The 17,487-nt window shown below is 43.3% G+C and overlaps 1 protein-coding gene across 4 annotated transcripts; it reads right to left on the reverse strand.

The window, feature by feature from the left end:
- Positions 1–275: 275 nt before the first annotated feature.
- Positions 276–15,204, reverse strand: LOC129855293 (HAUS augmin-like complex subunit 5). Of its 4 annotated transcripts, XM_055922790.1 has the most exons (19): positions 14,786–15,204; positions 14,355–14,417; positions 14,202–14,234; positions 12,011–12,035; positions 8,655–8,787; positions 8,059–8,218; positions 7,854–7,944; positions 7,666–7,757; positions 7,522–7,576; positions 6,161–6,288; positions 5,987–6,065; positions 5,717–5,865; positions 5,416–5,578; positions 5,201–5,281; positions 4,962–5,107; positions 2,574–2,670; positions 2,324–2,462; positions 1,992–2,124; positions 276–1,882 (listed from the first exon to the last, which is right to left on the reverse strand). In XM_055922790.1, the coding sequence occupies exons 1-19, from the start codon at positions 14,881–14,883 to the stop codon at positions 1,780–1,782; spliced, it is 1,968 nt and encodes a 655-aa protein (XP_055778765.1). In that variant the 5' UTR covers positions 14,884–15,204; the 3' UTR covers positions 276–1,779. The 4 variants fall into 4 exon arrangements, with proteins under 4 accessions (XP_055778765.1, XP_055778766.1, XP_055778768.1 ...); XM_055922791.1 differs by lacking the exon at positions 12,011–12,035 and having other exon boundaries at positions 14,122–14,234; positions 14,786–14,874; XM_055922793.1 differs by lacking the exons at positions 14,355–14,417; positions 14,786–15,204 and having other exon boundaries at positions 12,011–12,605.
- Between the last annotated feature and the right edge of the window lie 2,283 nt (positions 15,205–17,487).

Below are 17,487 nucleotides of genomic sequence, written 5' to 3' on the forward strand. Positions count from 1 at the left end.
TCACTACAACAGTACAGTCCTTGTTCAATTTTCACACTGACTGGAGGAAATCTTTTTACACAAGTGTATACACGTTGCACGCAGAACGTGAATATTTTTACGAATGGCAAAGCGTTTATTTGCATAGTTTGAGATGTGAGCACAGAATTTGACGGCCTGCCACTCACCAACACAGAATCAACCGGGAGGGAAAGTAATGGGCGTGCCAACAATGCGCATCACACAGAAGACCAAGACCTGAATATAGCTAGTGGCCTACTACAATACACACAGGATATTTGTATTAGATACTTTATTTGTAAATACAGTCATACTTGGCATAGCACATTCATACTCTATACTGTATATATTCTGTACATATCAGCTATGCATACTCTATTTTTTTATTTTTTTATTGCACTGTGAAGTTAAGGGAAGTAGCAGACAAGCATTTCGCTGCACAAACTATACCTGTTGTGTGTACCTGATGAATACAATTTTATTTTAGATGTATTCATACAACTCCAACCATCCAAATTGAGCAAACCCATACCATGGACAAAGTGGTCCTATTTATGGAATAACAAGCTCATTTATTTCAACAATCTACTCTATTTACTTGTGTATGTATTGGTGATATGGATAACTACTAACGTAACGGTCTTGTTCAAATAGGATTACATTTGTGATTGAGGTTAACCGTCAAAATCATTAAGAAAAAGATCAAGTGCAGGCAAAGTTGATTTAATGGCATAAAGACAACAGCAATTTACTTGTGATATACACGGCACAGCGAAAAGTATGTGGACACCTGCTCGTCGAACATCTCATTCCAAAATCATGGGCATTAATAGAGTTGGTCCCACCCTTTTTTCTAACAGCCTCCTCTCTTCTGGGAATGCTTTCCAGTAGATGTTGGAACATTGCTGCAGGGACATGCTTCCATTCAGCCACAAGAGCATTAGTTAGATTGGGCACTGATGTTGGCCAATTAGGCATGGCTCGCAGTCAGCGTTCAAATTCATCCCAAAGGTGTTTGATGGAGTTGAGGTCAGGGCTCTGTGCAGGCCAGTCAAGTTCTTCCACACCGAGCTCAACAAACCACTTCTGTATGCACTTCTATTGTGCACAGGGGCATTGTCATGCTGAAACAGGAAAGGGCTTCCCCAAACTGTTGCCACAAAGTTGGAAGCACAGAATCGTTTGCTGTAACGTTAAGATTTCCCTTCACTGGAACTATGGGGCCTAGTCCGAACCATGAAAAACAGCCCCAGACCATTATTCCTCCTACACCAAACTTTACATATGACATTCTTTCGGGAAGGTGGCGTTGTCCTGGCATCCGCCAAACCCAGATTCATCCGTCGGACTGCCAGATGGTGAAGTGTGACTCATCACTTCAGAGAATGTGTTTCCAATGTTCCAGAGTCCAATGGTGGCGAGCTTTACACCACTCCAGCTGATGCTTGGCAATGCGCTTGGTGATCTTAGGCTTGTGTGCGGCTGCTCGGCCATGGAAACCCATTTCATGAAGCTCCCGATGATCAGTTAATGTGCTGACGTTGCATGGCTGTGTGCTCGATTTCATACACCTGTCAACAACGAGTGTGCCTGAAATAACCATATCCACTCATTTGAAAGGGTGTCAACATACTTTTGGCAATGTAGTGTACATTGAATGGCAAAAAGGAGATGTGAAAAACAAAAAATATAGTAAATTAACCTTAGTGGGAATAAAATTGTAGTTTTAGAAGAGTATTGTTGTCCATCTATGCACTTGTCTATTTTTCATGGAAGTCATTAAGAAGCCTTGGCTGCAAATTTCCACCTCTGTAGCCACTGCTGAAAAGTCAGTCCCCCCTTGCGTATGTCAGGCAGAGCAAACTGAGCAGGCTGATCCCACCTGCACAGACAGAACAAATTAATTAATTGTCAATAGTCTAGCTGGTGAATAATATTGAGGTTTAATACAAGGGAGCTCTATGTGAGAAAGAGTTAATGGGAACACTTACCAATAGGAAATGGCAGTCTTAACCTGATTCCCGTAAGAAAGGCCCTGTGAGCAGTACTGGGTGAGCTCCCAAACCCTGGGTAACAAAGACTGAAGCAGCTCCTTGTCTTCCTCCAGGACACGTAGCAGGAGGGCTAAGAAGAAATAAAGAAAAGGGAGATTAAAGGGAGACGAAGATATCAGTCAGACATGTAAAACTGAATGGTTAACCAGGTAAAGAGCATGGTTAACCAGGTAAAGAGCAGTGATACAGTGTGATTTGAGTCTGATTGAATGGCATCTAGCTATCCCATTTGTTAGTTTGCAGCTTTGAACTCTATAGAAGACCTGTACCTTGTTGGTCAGGTGCAGGTAGCAGCGCTCCTTGCTTCTCTACATTTGCTAAAGAGGAGGAGTGAAATTGCAGCAAACGACGCAGAAAGCGAAGCTCCAAATGCTGGGATAGAGCTTGCGAGTACAGTTCCTCAGGGGCCTGGCAGAGAAACAAAGAGACAGAATAGAGAATATATAAATAAACAGGATAAGAGCAAAAAGCAAACCTCTAGGTGCATAAATGGTCATGGAATAATCTGTTAGGACTCACCCTGTACATTGGAAAAGCCATGCTTTGACACAGATTGTGGAAGTGCGAGGAATGCAAGCGATGGATAGACAACCACGCAGCTGGAATTCTCTGCTCGCTGAAATATATAGCAGATGACAGAACTTAACCATCTGAAAAATCTCCCTCTGAGCATTTTTTCTCAGCCAGACCAATTACTAAAAACATGTTTTATTTTAATTAAATAGGCAAATCAGTTAGGAACAAATTTGTATTTACAATGACGGCCTACCAAAAGATCTCCTGCGGAGATGGGGTCTGTGATTAAAAATACATTTAAATATAGGATAAAAACACACATCACGACAAGAGACAACACTACATAAAGAGAGACCTAAGATGACAACATAGCATGATAGCAACAACATGGCAGCAGCACAACATGGTAGCAGCACAAAAAAGGGTACAAACATTGTTGGGCACAGACAACAGACAAAGGGCAAGAAGGTAGAGACAACAATACATCACACAAAGCAGCAACAACTGTCAGTAAGAGTGTCTATGATTGAGTCTTTGAATGAAGAGATTGAGATAAAACTGTCTAGTTTGAGTGTTTGTTGCAGCTCGTTCCAGTCGCTAGCTGCAGCGAACTGAAAAGACGAGCGACCCAGGGATGTGTGTGCTTAGGGGACCTTTAACAGAATGTGACTGGCAGAACGGGTGTTGTATGTGGAGGATGAGGGCTGCAGTAGATATCTCAGATGGGGGGGGGCTAAGAGGGTTTTAATAAATAAGCAACAACCAGTGGGTCTTGTGAAGGGTATACAGAGATGACCAGTTTACAGAGGAGTATAGAGTGCAGTGATGCATCCTATAAGGGCATTGGTGGCAAATCTCAGGGCCGAATGGTAAAGAACACCTAGCCGGACGAGAGGACCCTTACCTGCCGATCTATAAATTACGTCTCTGTAATCTAGCATGGGTAGGATCGTCATCTGAATCAGGGTTAGTTTGGCAGCTGGGTTTAAAGAGGAGCGATTACGATAGAGGAAACCAAGTCCAGATTTAACTTTAGCCTGCAGCTTTGATATGTGTTGAGAGAAGGACAGTGTACCGTCTAGCCATACTCCCAAGTACTTATATGAGGTGACTACCTCAAGCTCTAAACCCTCAGAGGTAGTAATCACACCTGTGGGGAGAAGGGCACTCTTCTTACCAAACCACATGACCTTTGTTTTGGAGGTGTTCAGAACAAGGTTAAGGGCAGAGAAAATTTGTTGGACACGAAGAAAGCTTTGTCGGGGAGGGGCCAGCTGAGTATAAGACTATCATCTGCATATAAATGGATGAGAGAGCTTGAGCTATGTTGTTGATGTAAATTGAGAAAAGTGTGGGGCTTAAGTTTGAGCCTTGGGGTACATTCTTGGTGACAGGCAGTGGCTGAGACATCAGATTTTCTGACTTTATACACTGCACTCTTTGAGAGAGGTAGTTAGCAAACCAGGCCAAAGAACCCTCAGACACCAATATTCCTTAGCCAGCCCACAAGAATGGAATGGTCTACCGTATCAAAATCTTTGGCCAAGTCAATAAAAATAGCAGCACAACATTGCATAGAATCAAGGGCAATGGTGACATCATTGAGGACCTTTAAGGTTGCAGTGACACATCCATAATCTGAGCGGAAACCAGATTGCATACCAGAGAGAATACTATAGACATAAAGAAAGCCAATGAGTTCATTATTGACAAGTTTTTCCAACACTTTTGATAAACAGGGCAAAATAGAAATAGGCCTATAACAGTTAGGATCAGCTTGATCTCCCCCTTTAAATAAAGTACTAACAGTAGCTGCCTTCCAAGCAATGGGAATCTCCCCAGAGAGGAGGGACAGGTTAAAAAGGTCAGAGATAGGCTTGGAGATTATAGGGGCAGCAACCTTAAAGAAGAAAGATGTTTTTTGGGGGTCAAGTTTAAGGAGCTCCTTTAGCACCTCGGACTCAATGACCGCCTGCAGGGAGAAACTTTGTAGCTGGGCAGGGGGAAAAATAGGGAGGAGCATCGAGGCTAGTTGCATTGCAAATGTTGAACGGGCAAGGAGGCATGGCTGAGTTAAAATGGAATCCTGACTTATTGGAGTGGTGATTAAAGAGCTCAGCCATGTGCTTCCTGTCAGTAACAACCACATCATCAACTTTAAGGGACATGGGCAGCTGAGGAGGAGGGTTTATTCTCCAGGTCTTTAACCATTTTCCAGAACTTCTTGGGGTTAGACCCACAGAGAGAACAACTGCTTCAAATAAAAACACTTTGGCCATCCGGGTAACCTGAGTGCACTTCTTTCTCATTTGCCTGAACGAGAGCCAGTCAGCCTTATGATCAGAAGATGTCAACTCACCCATCAAACACCAACAAATAGGAAGCTCTTACCCTTCAATGAGCCTGCAATCAAGTGTTACTAGTGACACGTTTCCAAACTGTCTGGCCTCCTGGGACACAGAGTTGCGAAGCCTATTGGCTGCTGAAAGAACTTCACCAAACTGGGGAGTCAGTTTTCCCTGGACAAACTGGCCAATCTAGGGTCAGACAAGAGAGAGGAAGAGGTTGAGTAATTGGCCACTGTTTACACAGTATGCATTAGAGTACACAGAAGCATATAGAGGGCCTACCTCCTTGTGCATGCGAGTCAGTTCAGTCTTAGCTGTTGAATTCCCCTTGATCAGACCTCTTGTCTGTTCCTGCCTGACGTCCTATGAAGAAAAACATGACAAAAGTGTGTCACACTTGTTTAGGTTAACATGTGGCAAGTGGTTAAATGCTGTGGTGTTGTGTGTGGAAGACAAAGGTAGAAATACAGACTGCAAAAAACAGTACATTTCCTCACCACAAGCTGTCTGAAGTCTGTGATGCTCTGCCATTGGCTCCGCAGGTTGCGAAGGGCCTCCTGTTTGTCCCTGGCATGTTGCTCCATTTCAACACACTGGTTTCGCACACCATCTCGCACTGCTGCCTGCATCACACACTGCATCTCCAGCTCAAACACTGACCTGGGCAGGAAGGAAACATGGGAGAAAAGAAACCAGAGTATTTTGATGAATTGACATGACTTCATTAGAGGCTGAGCATGTTTATTAATGACAAAACGTAAATGTTGTGGAAAAAGCCAATCTGTAGTGCAGACTTACTGTGTCAGGGCTTGGGTTTGAGATTCCCCGCCAAGCAGCTCAAACTCTGCCTCATTCTTTCGGGCATGAAGCTTGGTCTTCAGCTGTTGAATTTGTGAACGCGTTTGAGCCAGTTCCATCAGACTCTGTTCCACCTCCTCCCAGGCTGACTGCAAAAAGATCAGACACATATCAAATACAGCAACAGTGAACTACAGTACTGTTCAAGCCTATGCAGAGTCTTAACCCCATGTTGGTATTGTAGTGTAAACTGAAATGTGTGTAAAGCACCTGTAAAAGACTCTTAACGGGTGGTAGCGCTTCCTCTTCTTTCGAGATGTCTAACAGGTGATTACTCTCATAGCGAAACCTAAAACAAAACAGATATATTTGCCCTTTAATTCCAATCCATGCAGATTTCTGTCCAGCTACATGTAATTTTTTTTTTTTTTTTTACCAATTTACCGTAATGCAGCAACATCACGAGCCACATCCAATGAGGCAAGCTTCTCCTCCAATGTAATTTCCTGTCCCAAGGCCAGGTACTGCAAGGCTGACAGCACTTGGTTTGGAGGATAGCATCGCAACAAGTCCTGATGAGATAAAACTTATAATACCATTCTCACTCAACTGAAGCAAATATGAAACAGATCGTCATGTACAGTGTCTTCGGGAAAGTATTCAGACCCCTTGACTTTTTCCACATTATTATAAAATGGATGAAATAAAAATTCTCAGCAATTTATTCACAATACTCCATAATGACAAAGCAAAAATAGTTTTCACATTTTTGAAAATGTATATATATATTTTTTTTAAATTAAAAATGAAATACCTTATTTACTTAAGTATTCAGACCCTTTGCTATGAGACTCAAAATTGAGCTCAGGTGCATCCTGTTTCCATTGATCATCCTTGAGATGGTTCTACAACTTGATTGGAGTCCACCTTTGGTAAATTTAGTTGATTGGACATGATTTGGAAAGGCACACCTGTCTATATAAGGTCCCAGTTGACAGTGCATGTCAGCGAAAAAACCAAGCCGTGAGGTCAAAGCAATTGTCCGTAGAGCTCCGAGACACTATCAGAGCTCTAGAGTTCCTCTGTGGAGATGGGAGAACCTTCCTGAAGGACAACCATCTCTACAGCACTCCACCAACCAGGCCTTTATGGTAGAGTGGCCAGACAGAAGCCACTCCTCATTAAAAAGGCACATGACAGCCCGCTTCGAGTTTGCCAAAATGCACCTAAAGACTCTCAGACCAGGAGAAGATACTCTGGTCTGATGAAACCAAGATTGAACTCTTTGGCCTGAATGCCAAGTGTCACATCTGAAGGAAACCTGGCACCATCCCTACGGTGAAGCATAATGGTGGCAGCATCATGCTGTGGGGATGTTTTTCAGCGGCAGGGACTGGGAGACTAGTCAGAGTTGAGGCAAAGATGAAAGGCGCAAAGTACAGAGAGATCCTTCATGAAAAGCGCTCTGGAGCAGGTTAGGACCTCAGACTGGGGTTAAGGTTTACCTTCCAACAGAACAACAACCCTAAGCACACAGCCAAGACAACGCAGGAGTGGCTTCGAGACAACAAAGTACTGAGTAAAGGGTATAAATATTTATGTACATGTGATATATATTTATTTCTTCTAAAAACCTCTGTTCGCTTTGTCATTATGGAGTATTGTGTGTCGATTGATGAGGGGAAAAAAGAATTTAATCAATTTTAGAATAAGGCTGTAATGTAACAAAATGTGGAAAAAGTCAAGGGGTTTGAAAACTTTCCGAAGGCACTAACTAACTAGATGCAAACAACAACGCAACTTACCTCCACAGCACTTAACCAATGCTGAAATACTGCAGTTCTTTGTTCACGAGTCAAGCTGAAGACAGAGAGTCAATGATGATTTAGCAATAGAAGAATCTCATGGATGACTCTGGTTCCTATATAAAACCATCTGATAATTCTTACTGTGTGGCAGTGGAGGGCGCCATTTTCAGCTCACTCTCTTGTAAAGACTGGAAGAAGAGGAGTCTTTCATCACACAGCTCTCTCACATTACGCTAAGGAGGAATAGAAAGAAGATTAGTCCAATACAAAACCATCACAGATTATATCATATAAAGCATCAACAATTTATTTTAAGTAAAAGCACTTACCAGAACCTGAGGCTCTGCTCCTGTTGGGTTGAGATAGTCCCCACTGCTATTGGAGGCTTCATTTCCAAACACCACCTCCAGCTCTGCCTTCCTGCAAAACACACCAAAAGTAAAGAATGGATTTGGGCTGGGTTTGTGGCATTAGAATGTATGTAGAAGTGTGTTAAGAAATGGTAAGGGTAAACAGAGGCTCCAGGAAGCACACCTAGACAGCTGTTCCAGAACCTGGGAGTGTCCACTAATCTTGCGGGTATCCTCTGAGAGAACGTGGCGCTCCTTCATGCAGCGCTGCTTAAAGGCCTGTAAAAGCAGCTCCCGGCGTTGGTTCTCCTTCACCATTCCCCAGCTCCAGTTAATGGACTCTTCTACTCAATACAAAAGAAACGTTACAGCACAACATGTCACGGCAAAAGGGGGCATCAACATATCAGCATATACAAACCTAGCACAATTTAAGATGTGGAAAACCAAATTATACAGTGGGGTCCAAAAATATTGACACCCTTGATAAAGATGATCAAAAATGACTAAAACAATTCAAATAGGCTCAGTAACGTTATCTTCACAAGGTGAGGTTTTGAAAGGTATTGAAAACAGGGGTGTCAAATTTGACCCCTACCTTTTAGAGAAAGAAAATATGACTTGTTACAAAATCTCTCGGAGCAATTGTATTAGTGTAATATAATTTCCCAATTTTCTTTTAGAGCATACAACATAGCTCAGTATTTGAATTATACATTTATTTGAGTAATTTTTGTCTATTTCAGACCCCGCTGTATGCATATTTGTTAAAAGGCTCACCTTCAGTAAGTAGCTGTGCTTCAGTCCCATTGATTTGAGAGTCCAGGTGGTTGAGTTCGGCTCTCAGATCCTCTATCTGCTCCTGAAGCTCAAGCCGCTTAGCAGCATCACTCTGCCCCACTACCTTTTTTAACTGCACACAAATACATACAATGTAATTAAAATAATGTTCACACAGAAAACATAATGCTAACTCTGACAGTCTAAAAATCATGATACTGTACCTACAGTGCATTAGGAAAGTATTCAGAGCCCTTGACTTTTTCCACAGTTACGTTATAGCCTTACTCTAAAATGGATTAAATATTTATTTTAACACACAACACCCCATAATGACAAAATGAAAACATGTTGAGAAATGTATGCAGATGTATAAAAAAAATATTTAAAAAATAATACCTTATTTACATAAGTATTCAAACCATTTTCTGAGGCTCAGGTGCATCCTGTTTCCATTGATCATCCTTGAGATGTTTCTACAACTTGATTGAAGTCCACCTATAGTAAATTCAATTGATTGGATATGATTTGGAAAGGCACACACCTATCTATATAAGGTCCCACAGTTGACAGTGCAAGTCAGAGCAAATATCAAGACATGAGGTCAAAGGAATTGTCCGTAGAGCGCCGAGACAGGATTGTGTCGAGGCACACATCTGGGGAAGGGTACCCCAAAAAATTCTGAAGCGTTGAAAGTCCCTAAGAACACAGGGGCCTCCATCATTCTTAAATGGACAAAGTTTGGAACCACCAAGACTCTTCCTAGAGCTGCCCGCCCAGCCAAACTGAGCAATCGGGGGGAAGGGCCTTGGTCAGGGAGGTGACCAAGAACCTGATGGTCACTCTGACAGAGCTCCAGAGTTCCTCTGTGGAGATGGGAGAAACTTCCAGAAGAACAACCATCTCTGCAGCACTCCACCAACCAGGCCTTTATGGTAGAGTGCCCAGAAAGATGCCACTCCTTAGTAAAAAGCACGACAGCCCAAAATGGCACCGGAAGAAATGGCAGCAGTTTTACAGGCGCCCAACCAATTGTGCTATTATGTATTTTTTTGTGTGTTATTTTGTACATAATGTTTCTGCAACCGTATCTTACGGCAGAAAACAGCTTCTGGATATCAGGACAGCGATCACTCACTTCAGATTCGACAAAGATTTTTTCAACAACAAGCAAGACTCACATGATATTCTCCAAACACCCGGCAGGGCAGACATCCCAGTTATTCGCAAGAGGAAGCGACGCAGGTACAGGGGACGAAGAGCCGGATGCCTCGTCAGGACCCGCAGAAGGCGAGTAGGAAAGCTGCCGTTACCGTCAATATTACTCGCCAACGTGCAATCATTGGACAATAAATTAGACAAGGTACGATCACGAATATCCTACCAACGGGACATTAAAAAACTGTAATATCCTATTTTTCACGGAATCGTGGCTGAATGACGACATGGATATTCCGCTAGCGGGATATACGCTGCACTGGCAGGATAGAACAGCACACTCCGGTAAGACGAGGGGGGGCGGTTTGAGCATATTTGTAAACAATAGCTGGTGCACGAAATCTAAGAATGTCTCTAGATTTTGCTCGCCTGAAGTAGAGTATATTGTGATAAATTGCAGACCACACTACTAGCCTAGAGTTCTCAGCTATATTTTCGTGGCTGTTTATTTACCACCACAAACAGATGCTGGCACTAAGACTGCACTCAGTCAGCTGTATAAGGAAACCACTCACCCAGAGGCGGCACTCCTAGTGGCCGGAGACTTTAATGCAGGGAAACTTAAATCAGTTCTACCAAATCTCTATCAACATGTTAAATGTGCAACCAAAGGGGAAATAATTCTAGATCACCTGTACTCCACACACAGAGACGCGTACAAAGCTATCCTTCGCCCTCCATTTCGTAAATCCGACCACAACTCTATCCTCCTGATTCCTGCTTCCAAGCTAAAATGAAAGCAGGAAGCACCAGTGCCTCGGTCTATAGAAAAAGTGGTCAGATGAAGCAGATGCTAAACTACAGGACTGTTTTGCTATCACAGACTGGAACATGTTCCGAGATTCTTCCGATGGCATTGAGGAATACACCACATCAGTCACTGGCTTTATTAATAAGGGCAACGAGGACGTCGTCCCTACAGTGACTGTACGTACATACCCCAACCAGAAGCCATGGATTACAGGCAACATTCACACTGAGCTAAAGGGTAGAGCTGCCGCTTTCAAGGTGCGGGACTATAACCCAGAAGCTTACAAGAAATCCCGCTATGCCCTGCGACGAACCATCAAATGAGCAAAGCGTCAATACAGGGCTAAGATCGAATTATACTACACCGGCTCCGACGCTCGTCGTATGTGGCAGGGCTTACAAACTATTACAGACTACAAAGGGTAGCACAGCCGTGAGCTGACCAGTGACACGAGCCTACCAGACGAGCTAAATCACTTCTATGCTCGCTTCGAGGCAAGCAACACTGAGGCATGCATGAGAGCATCAGCTGTTCGGGACAACTGTGTGATCATGCTCTCCGTAGCCGACGTGAGTAAGACCTTTAAACAAGTCAACATACACAAGGCTGCGGGGCCAGACGGATTACCAGGACGTGTGCTCCGGGCATGTGTTCACCAACTGGCAGACCACCATAGTCCCTGATTGAGTCTGTAATACCAACATGTTTCAAGCAGACCACCATAGTCCCTGTGCCCAAGAACACAAAGGCAACCTGCCTAATTGACTACAGACCCGTAGCACTCACGTCCGTAGCCATGAAGTGCTTTGAAAAGCTGGTCATGGCTCACATCAACACCATTACACCACCAACACCACCATTGGCTGGGCCAATCAAGGGCATTCAGAGACTTGTCCCAAAGCCACTCCTGCATTGTCTTGGCACACAGCCAAGACAATGCAGGAGTGGCTTTGGGACAAGTCTATGAATGCCCTTGATTGGCCCAGCCAAAGCCCGGACTTGAACCCGATCAAACATCTCTGGAGAGACATGAAAATAGCTGTGCAGCGACACTCCCCATCCATCCTGACAGAGCTTGAATGGATCTGCAGAGAAGAATGGAAGAAACTCCCCAAATACAGGTGTGCCAAGCTTGTAGCGTCTTACCCAAGAAGACTCAATGCTGTAATTGCTGCCAAAGGTGCTTAAAGTACTGAGTAAAAGGTTTGAATACTTATGTAAATGTGATATTTCAGTTTTTGCTTTGTCATATGGGGTATTGTGTGTGGATTGAAGAAAATAAGGCTGTAATGTGCCAAAATGTGGAAAAGGTCAAAGGGTCTGAATACTTTCTGAATGCACTGTATATCAAATTATGTAGCGAATTGTTTCGAAATATTGGGTGTACCTCCTTATCTTGTAGAACTTTGTACCTGAGAGATCACAATGTCAAGGAAAGGCTTGTGGGCAATTCCATGGTAACGGAATTACGCACTGACTCATTTTTTTATTTTATTTTTATGTATGCCAAACCAAAAAACATTGATTTCAAAGTTGTTTGTTTGTATTTTTTCAACACCAATTTCATAGAGCCAATTACGATCTTGTGTCATCGCTGCAAATCCCCACTGGGCTCGGGAGAGGCGAAGGTCGAGTCATGAGTCTTCCGATACATGACCTGCCAAAACATGCTCCTTAACACCTGCCAGCTTAACCCAGATGCCAGCCGCACCAATGTGTTGGAGGAAACACCGTTCAACTGACGACCGAAATAAGCCTGCAGGCGCCCGGCCCGACACAAGGAGTCGCTAGAGCGCGCTGAGCCAAGTAAAACCCCCCCGGCCAAACCCTCCCCTAACCCAGACGACGCTGGGCCAATTGTGCGCCGCCCGGTTACGGCTGGTTGTGACACAGCCTGGGAACGAACCCGGTCTGCAGTGATGCCTCAAGCGATGCAGTGCAGTGCGATGCAGTGCCTCAGAACGCTGCGCCACTCGGGAGGCCTGATTTCAAAGTTAAACAAACCATACAACTCCATGCACAAGGACTGCTTTAAACCATTTCTACTGAACAAATTAACCAGAATTATTTTGTGATTGAACCGTAAAGATGTGAAATTTGTTAATGGAATTATGGTAAAAAATCTTCCTCAGGTTTTTATGTGAGCACGTTTTCACAAAACTCTGGGGAGGGTCAGATATGCTATGGTACCTTGAGTTTGGGGAGAAGAAAATTTAAAATGTTTGCTTTTGGTTAAACTACAATAAGTGAAGTGGATTTACACCCGGTAACGGAATTACGGTAAATAAATTACATAATGACTCCCTGATCTGTACAACACAGAAATGCATATTTCTAGATATGAATGTAATTTCTCATGTTTCACAAGTATGGACAGTGCTGCACAGCAGAGCAGAGTACAGTACAGCAGACTAGGATTCTGTACGTGCAGTACAGTAGTTTAATATACTGTGCTCTGCTGTATTGTACCCTACTGTGCTCTACTCACTATACTGTGCATTCCAAACTTGTGAAACATACGTCTATGATAGGTTCAGATTTGGTCCAGTCCAGTCCGTCTGTCTTTGGATGTTAACGTCAAGGCAAGGGTGGACTGACCAAATTTTAATGTCCATGGATGTCCGGTGTCAGTCAGTGCTCAGTGGGTGAGGATGCTGGTCACAGTAAATGGAAAGAGGGGAATCACGGGTAGGTGTCAATAAGAGCTGGCAGAGATGACTTTAACTGGAGAGTGAGAAAGGTTGTCCAGACTTGGTTTAAATGCCAGACAACAGACAGAAAAGTTATCAGCTGAACATAACAGTATGCCAGTGGAAGATGGGTCACCTGCCATTGTCCCATCTGTGGTTTCTGACTATTATGATTTCCCCATTTTTGCCAATTCAGTTGCATTCATTCCATTACTGATTTTTGCATAATTCCAGAAAATACAAATTTGAATCACTTAATAATTCATTAAGAAATATCAGCAAAGTCACTAACTAATTGGCAGGTCTATCATTACTTGTTACTTCTGTGAACTTTCATTATCCTCCCTCATAAGGGAGAGAAATTATAAAATTGCTTAGGGGGTTTTGTTGACAGAATTACAACGCACAAGGAAATATTTCTTCAACTTAAAGGTAAACAATTTCTCCAAAACTAAATATAAAAGTGTTGATATTAGTTGGCAGGGGTCTTTACTTCAACATTCTGTTTCTATGCATTTTGAGACCATTTCTGGTGGATGTTTTGCAAGACCCATTTTCCATGTTTATCAAGAAATCAAAGTCATTGCTTATGTGTAATTTTTAAGATGTAAAGTTATTTTAAAATGTACCTATGTCTCCATTTCCCCAAAAAATATGTCAGCTTTTCCTTTGACACACAATTTGATATGCTCCTTTGAACTTCACGTTGGAGCTCATGTGTCCTTTTCGATGGAAATGCCCTTGTACAAATGTTCATAGAACGAAACCTGTGAGTGTCATATTGGTGTCAGAGAAATTAGGCAGTTACCCTGACAATAGTCGGTTTCATCTCCAAGACAATGAAATGACCCGTTGTACATAGCTCAAGAGAACAAAACCAAAGGATACCACTGAAGATTTCCACGCATAACCCTGACATTCCTGCAAAAATAAAGGAATTACATCAAGATATTGGAAAAGCAAACTTATTACAAAACAAAGTCATCGTTGGCCAACGAAGTATTCCCAAATATGTTGTAAAAACCTTGTCTGCATACCCACCTCTGATTGAAAATATGTTGTGTGACATATCTCCATATTGAGGCTCCTGGGCCAACACATAACCTGAAACAAAACAAACAATACACTTGCGTTAACTCACTGATGGTCCATATTAGTTAACTTAGTCTGCCACGGTCGCTATGGAAAACTGTAGCTGTGAACTAGCTAACGATAGCTAGCTATTCGTCGACCAACTAAACTTCACGATGGTAGTGTGGCGACTAGTGTGGGCAGACAGGAACGCCGAAAAAACTACTGATTTCAGCACCCAAATAGGCCGCAATTACACAGAAAAAAATCGTAAATCGTTGAGTTTAATTGACTAGACAACTATATGAATTGTTACCAACAAAAAGCAATTAGAGGAATAGTTCAACAAGGCCAAAAAAGTTGCATAGCATAGGACATTGATGAATGACGTCGTTACCTACGTTTTAAAGTAGTTGTCGTTTGGGAGACTTTGGGGTGGTAGATTAAATTCTTCAGTCGCCCACAGCTTTAGTGCCCGCAGGAGGGTCCTATCCCCCATCCTTACCTTAGTCGAAACCAGCGGGGCGTTATCTAGCTAACGACGTTAGAAGCGTAACGTATTTATTTTTTATAAATAAAATGGCTCTGGCTGCCTGTATCTACAAGAAAGCTCGCCAAAAACGAATACTAAATGTGTTAGCTTGCCAGGTGCCTGTAATAAATAGTAAGCAGGCTAAGTACTTTGTTTCCAAGTGTATGACTGTCAAAAATATCACAAGAAAAGTTAGTCTTTGCTCTGTTGGTCATTTGTTATGATTTCCCATAAAATATTTTTCTGCCAGTACTAGTGGTTCAACTTCCCGCTCGCTCTGCAGCATATCCGGTGACTTCTTCGATGAGGTTTAACGGCGGTTGGCATCCAATATGTTGCATTACCGCCACCTACTAGACTGGAGTACAACTCCCTTATACTTTGCTTGAAAAAATAATAAACAAATACCCTACCATCTAACACAACAATTACCCCCCAAAAAACAAATCTAAATGTTTTGAAATAAAAATAACACCACCCCACTACACTATTAAAGCAGGAAGCACCAGTGCCTCGGTCTATAAAAAGTAGTCAGATGAAGCGGATGCTAAACTACAGGACTGTTTTACTAGCACAGACTGGAATATGTTCTGGGATTCTTCCGATGGCATTGAGGAGTACACCACATCAGTCACTGGCTTTATCAATAAGTGCATCGAGGACATCGTCCCCACAGTGACTGTACGTACATACCCCAACCAGAAGCCATGGATTACAGGCAAAATTCGCACTGAGCTAAAGGGTAGAGCTGCCGCTTTCAAGGAGCGGGACTCTAACCCGGAATCTTATAAGAAATCCCGCTATGCCCTCCGACAAATCATCAAACAAGCAAAGCGTCAATACAGGACTAAGATCGAATCGTACTACACCGGGTCCGAAGCTCGTCAGATGTGGCAGGGCTTACAAACTATTACAGACTACAAAGGGAAGCACAGCCGAGAGCTGCCCAGTGACACAAGCCTACCAGACGAGCTAAATAACTTCTATGCTTGCTTCGAAGCAAGTAACACTGAAACATGCATGAGAGCATCAACTCCACACTGCCCTTTCTCACCTGGACAAAAGGAAAACCTATGTGAGAATGCTATTCATTGACTACAGCTCAGCGTTCAACACCGTAGTGCCCTCAAATCTCATCACTAAGCTAAGGACCCTGGGACCAAACAGCTCCCTCTGCAACTGGATCCTAGACTTCCTGACGGACCACCCCCAGGTGGTAAGGGTAGGTAACAACACATGCGCTACGCTGATCCTCAACACGGGGGCCCCTCAGGGGTGCTGCTCAGTCCCCTCCTGTGCTCCCTGTTCAGTCATGATTGCACGGCCAGGTACAACTCCAACACCATCATCAAGTTTGCTGATGACACAACAGTGGTAGGCCTGATCACTGACAACAATGAGACAGCCTATAGGGAGGAGGTCGGAGATCTGACCATGTGGTGCAAGAACAACAACCTCTCCCTCAATGTGATCAAGACAAAAGCGATGATTGTGGACTACAGGAGAAAGAGGACCGAGCACGCCCCCATTCTCATCGACAGGGCTGTAGTGGAGCAGGTTGAGAGCTTCAAGTTCCTTGGCGTCCACATTAACAACAAACTAACATGGTCCAAGCACACCAAGACGTGAAGAGGGCACGACAAAACCTATTCCCCCTCAGGAGACTGAACATATTTGCCATGGGTCCTCAGATCCTCAAAAGATTCTACAGCTGCACCATCAAGAACATCCTGATCGGTTGCATCATTGCCTGGTATGGCAACTACTCGGCCTCTGACCGCAAGGCACTACACAGGGTAGTGCGTACGGCCCAGTACATCACCGGGGCTAAGCTTCCTGCCATCCAGGACCTCTATACCAGGCGGTGTCAGAGAAAGGCACTAAAAATTGTCAAAGACTCCAGCCACCCTAGTCATAGACTGTTCTCTCTGCTACCGCACGGCAAGCGGTACAGGAGTGCCAAGTCTATGTCCAAGAGGCTTCTAAACAGCTTCTATCCCCAGGCCATAATACTTCTGAACAGCTAGTCAAATGGCTACCCAGACTATTTGCACCCCCCATGCTGCTACTACTCTCTGTTATTATCAATGCATAGCCACTTTAACAACCCTATCTGCATGTACATAATTATCTCAATTACCTCGATACTGGTGCCCCCGCACAGTGACACATTGCCTCTGTATCGGTACCCCCTGTATATAGCCCCGCTATTGTTATTCACTGCTGCTCTCTAATCATTTCAGTGTAAGGTCTACACCTGTTTTATTCGGCATATGTGACAAATAAAATGTGATTTGATTTTGATTTATTTAAATCTATTTACTACTACCTCATGCCAACAACTTAAAGGGATGGGACACCACCACTTAACGCATCCTGTAACACTTCTGATGTCAAGTCTCACACAACCAAATACTTCTCTGCAGCTGCCACCACAACCTCAATTTTCTGCAACTTACATTCCATCCCTGCAGTATAGTTGATAACCATTGCTGTTAATGCTAAAAATCCAATCTTATTGAAACATATATCACTTGACAGCTTATCCCTCTGTACTGGTACAGATCTAAT

The sequence above is a fragment of the Salvelinus fontinalis genome, chromosome 5 (genome assembly GCF_029448725.1).
Source record: "Salvelinus fontinalis isolate EN_2023a chromosome 5, ASM2944872v1, whole genome shotgun sequence".
Taxonomy (NCBI): domain Eukaryota; kingdom Metazoa; phylum Chordata; class Actinopteri; order Salmoniformes; family Salmonidae; genus Salvelinus; species Salvelinus fontinalis.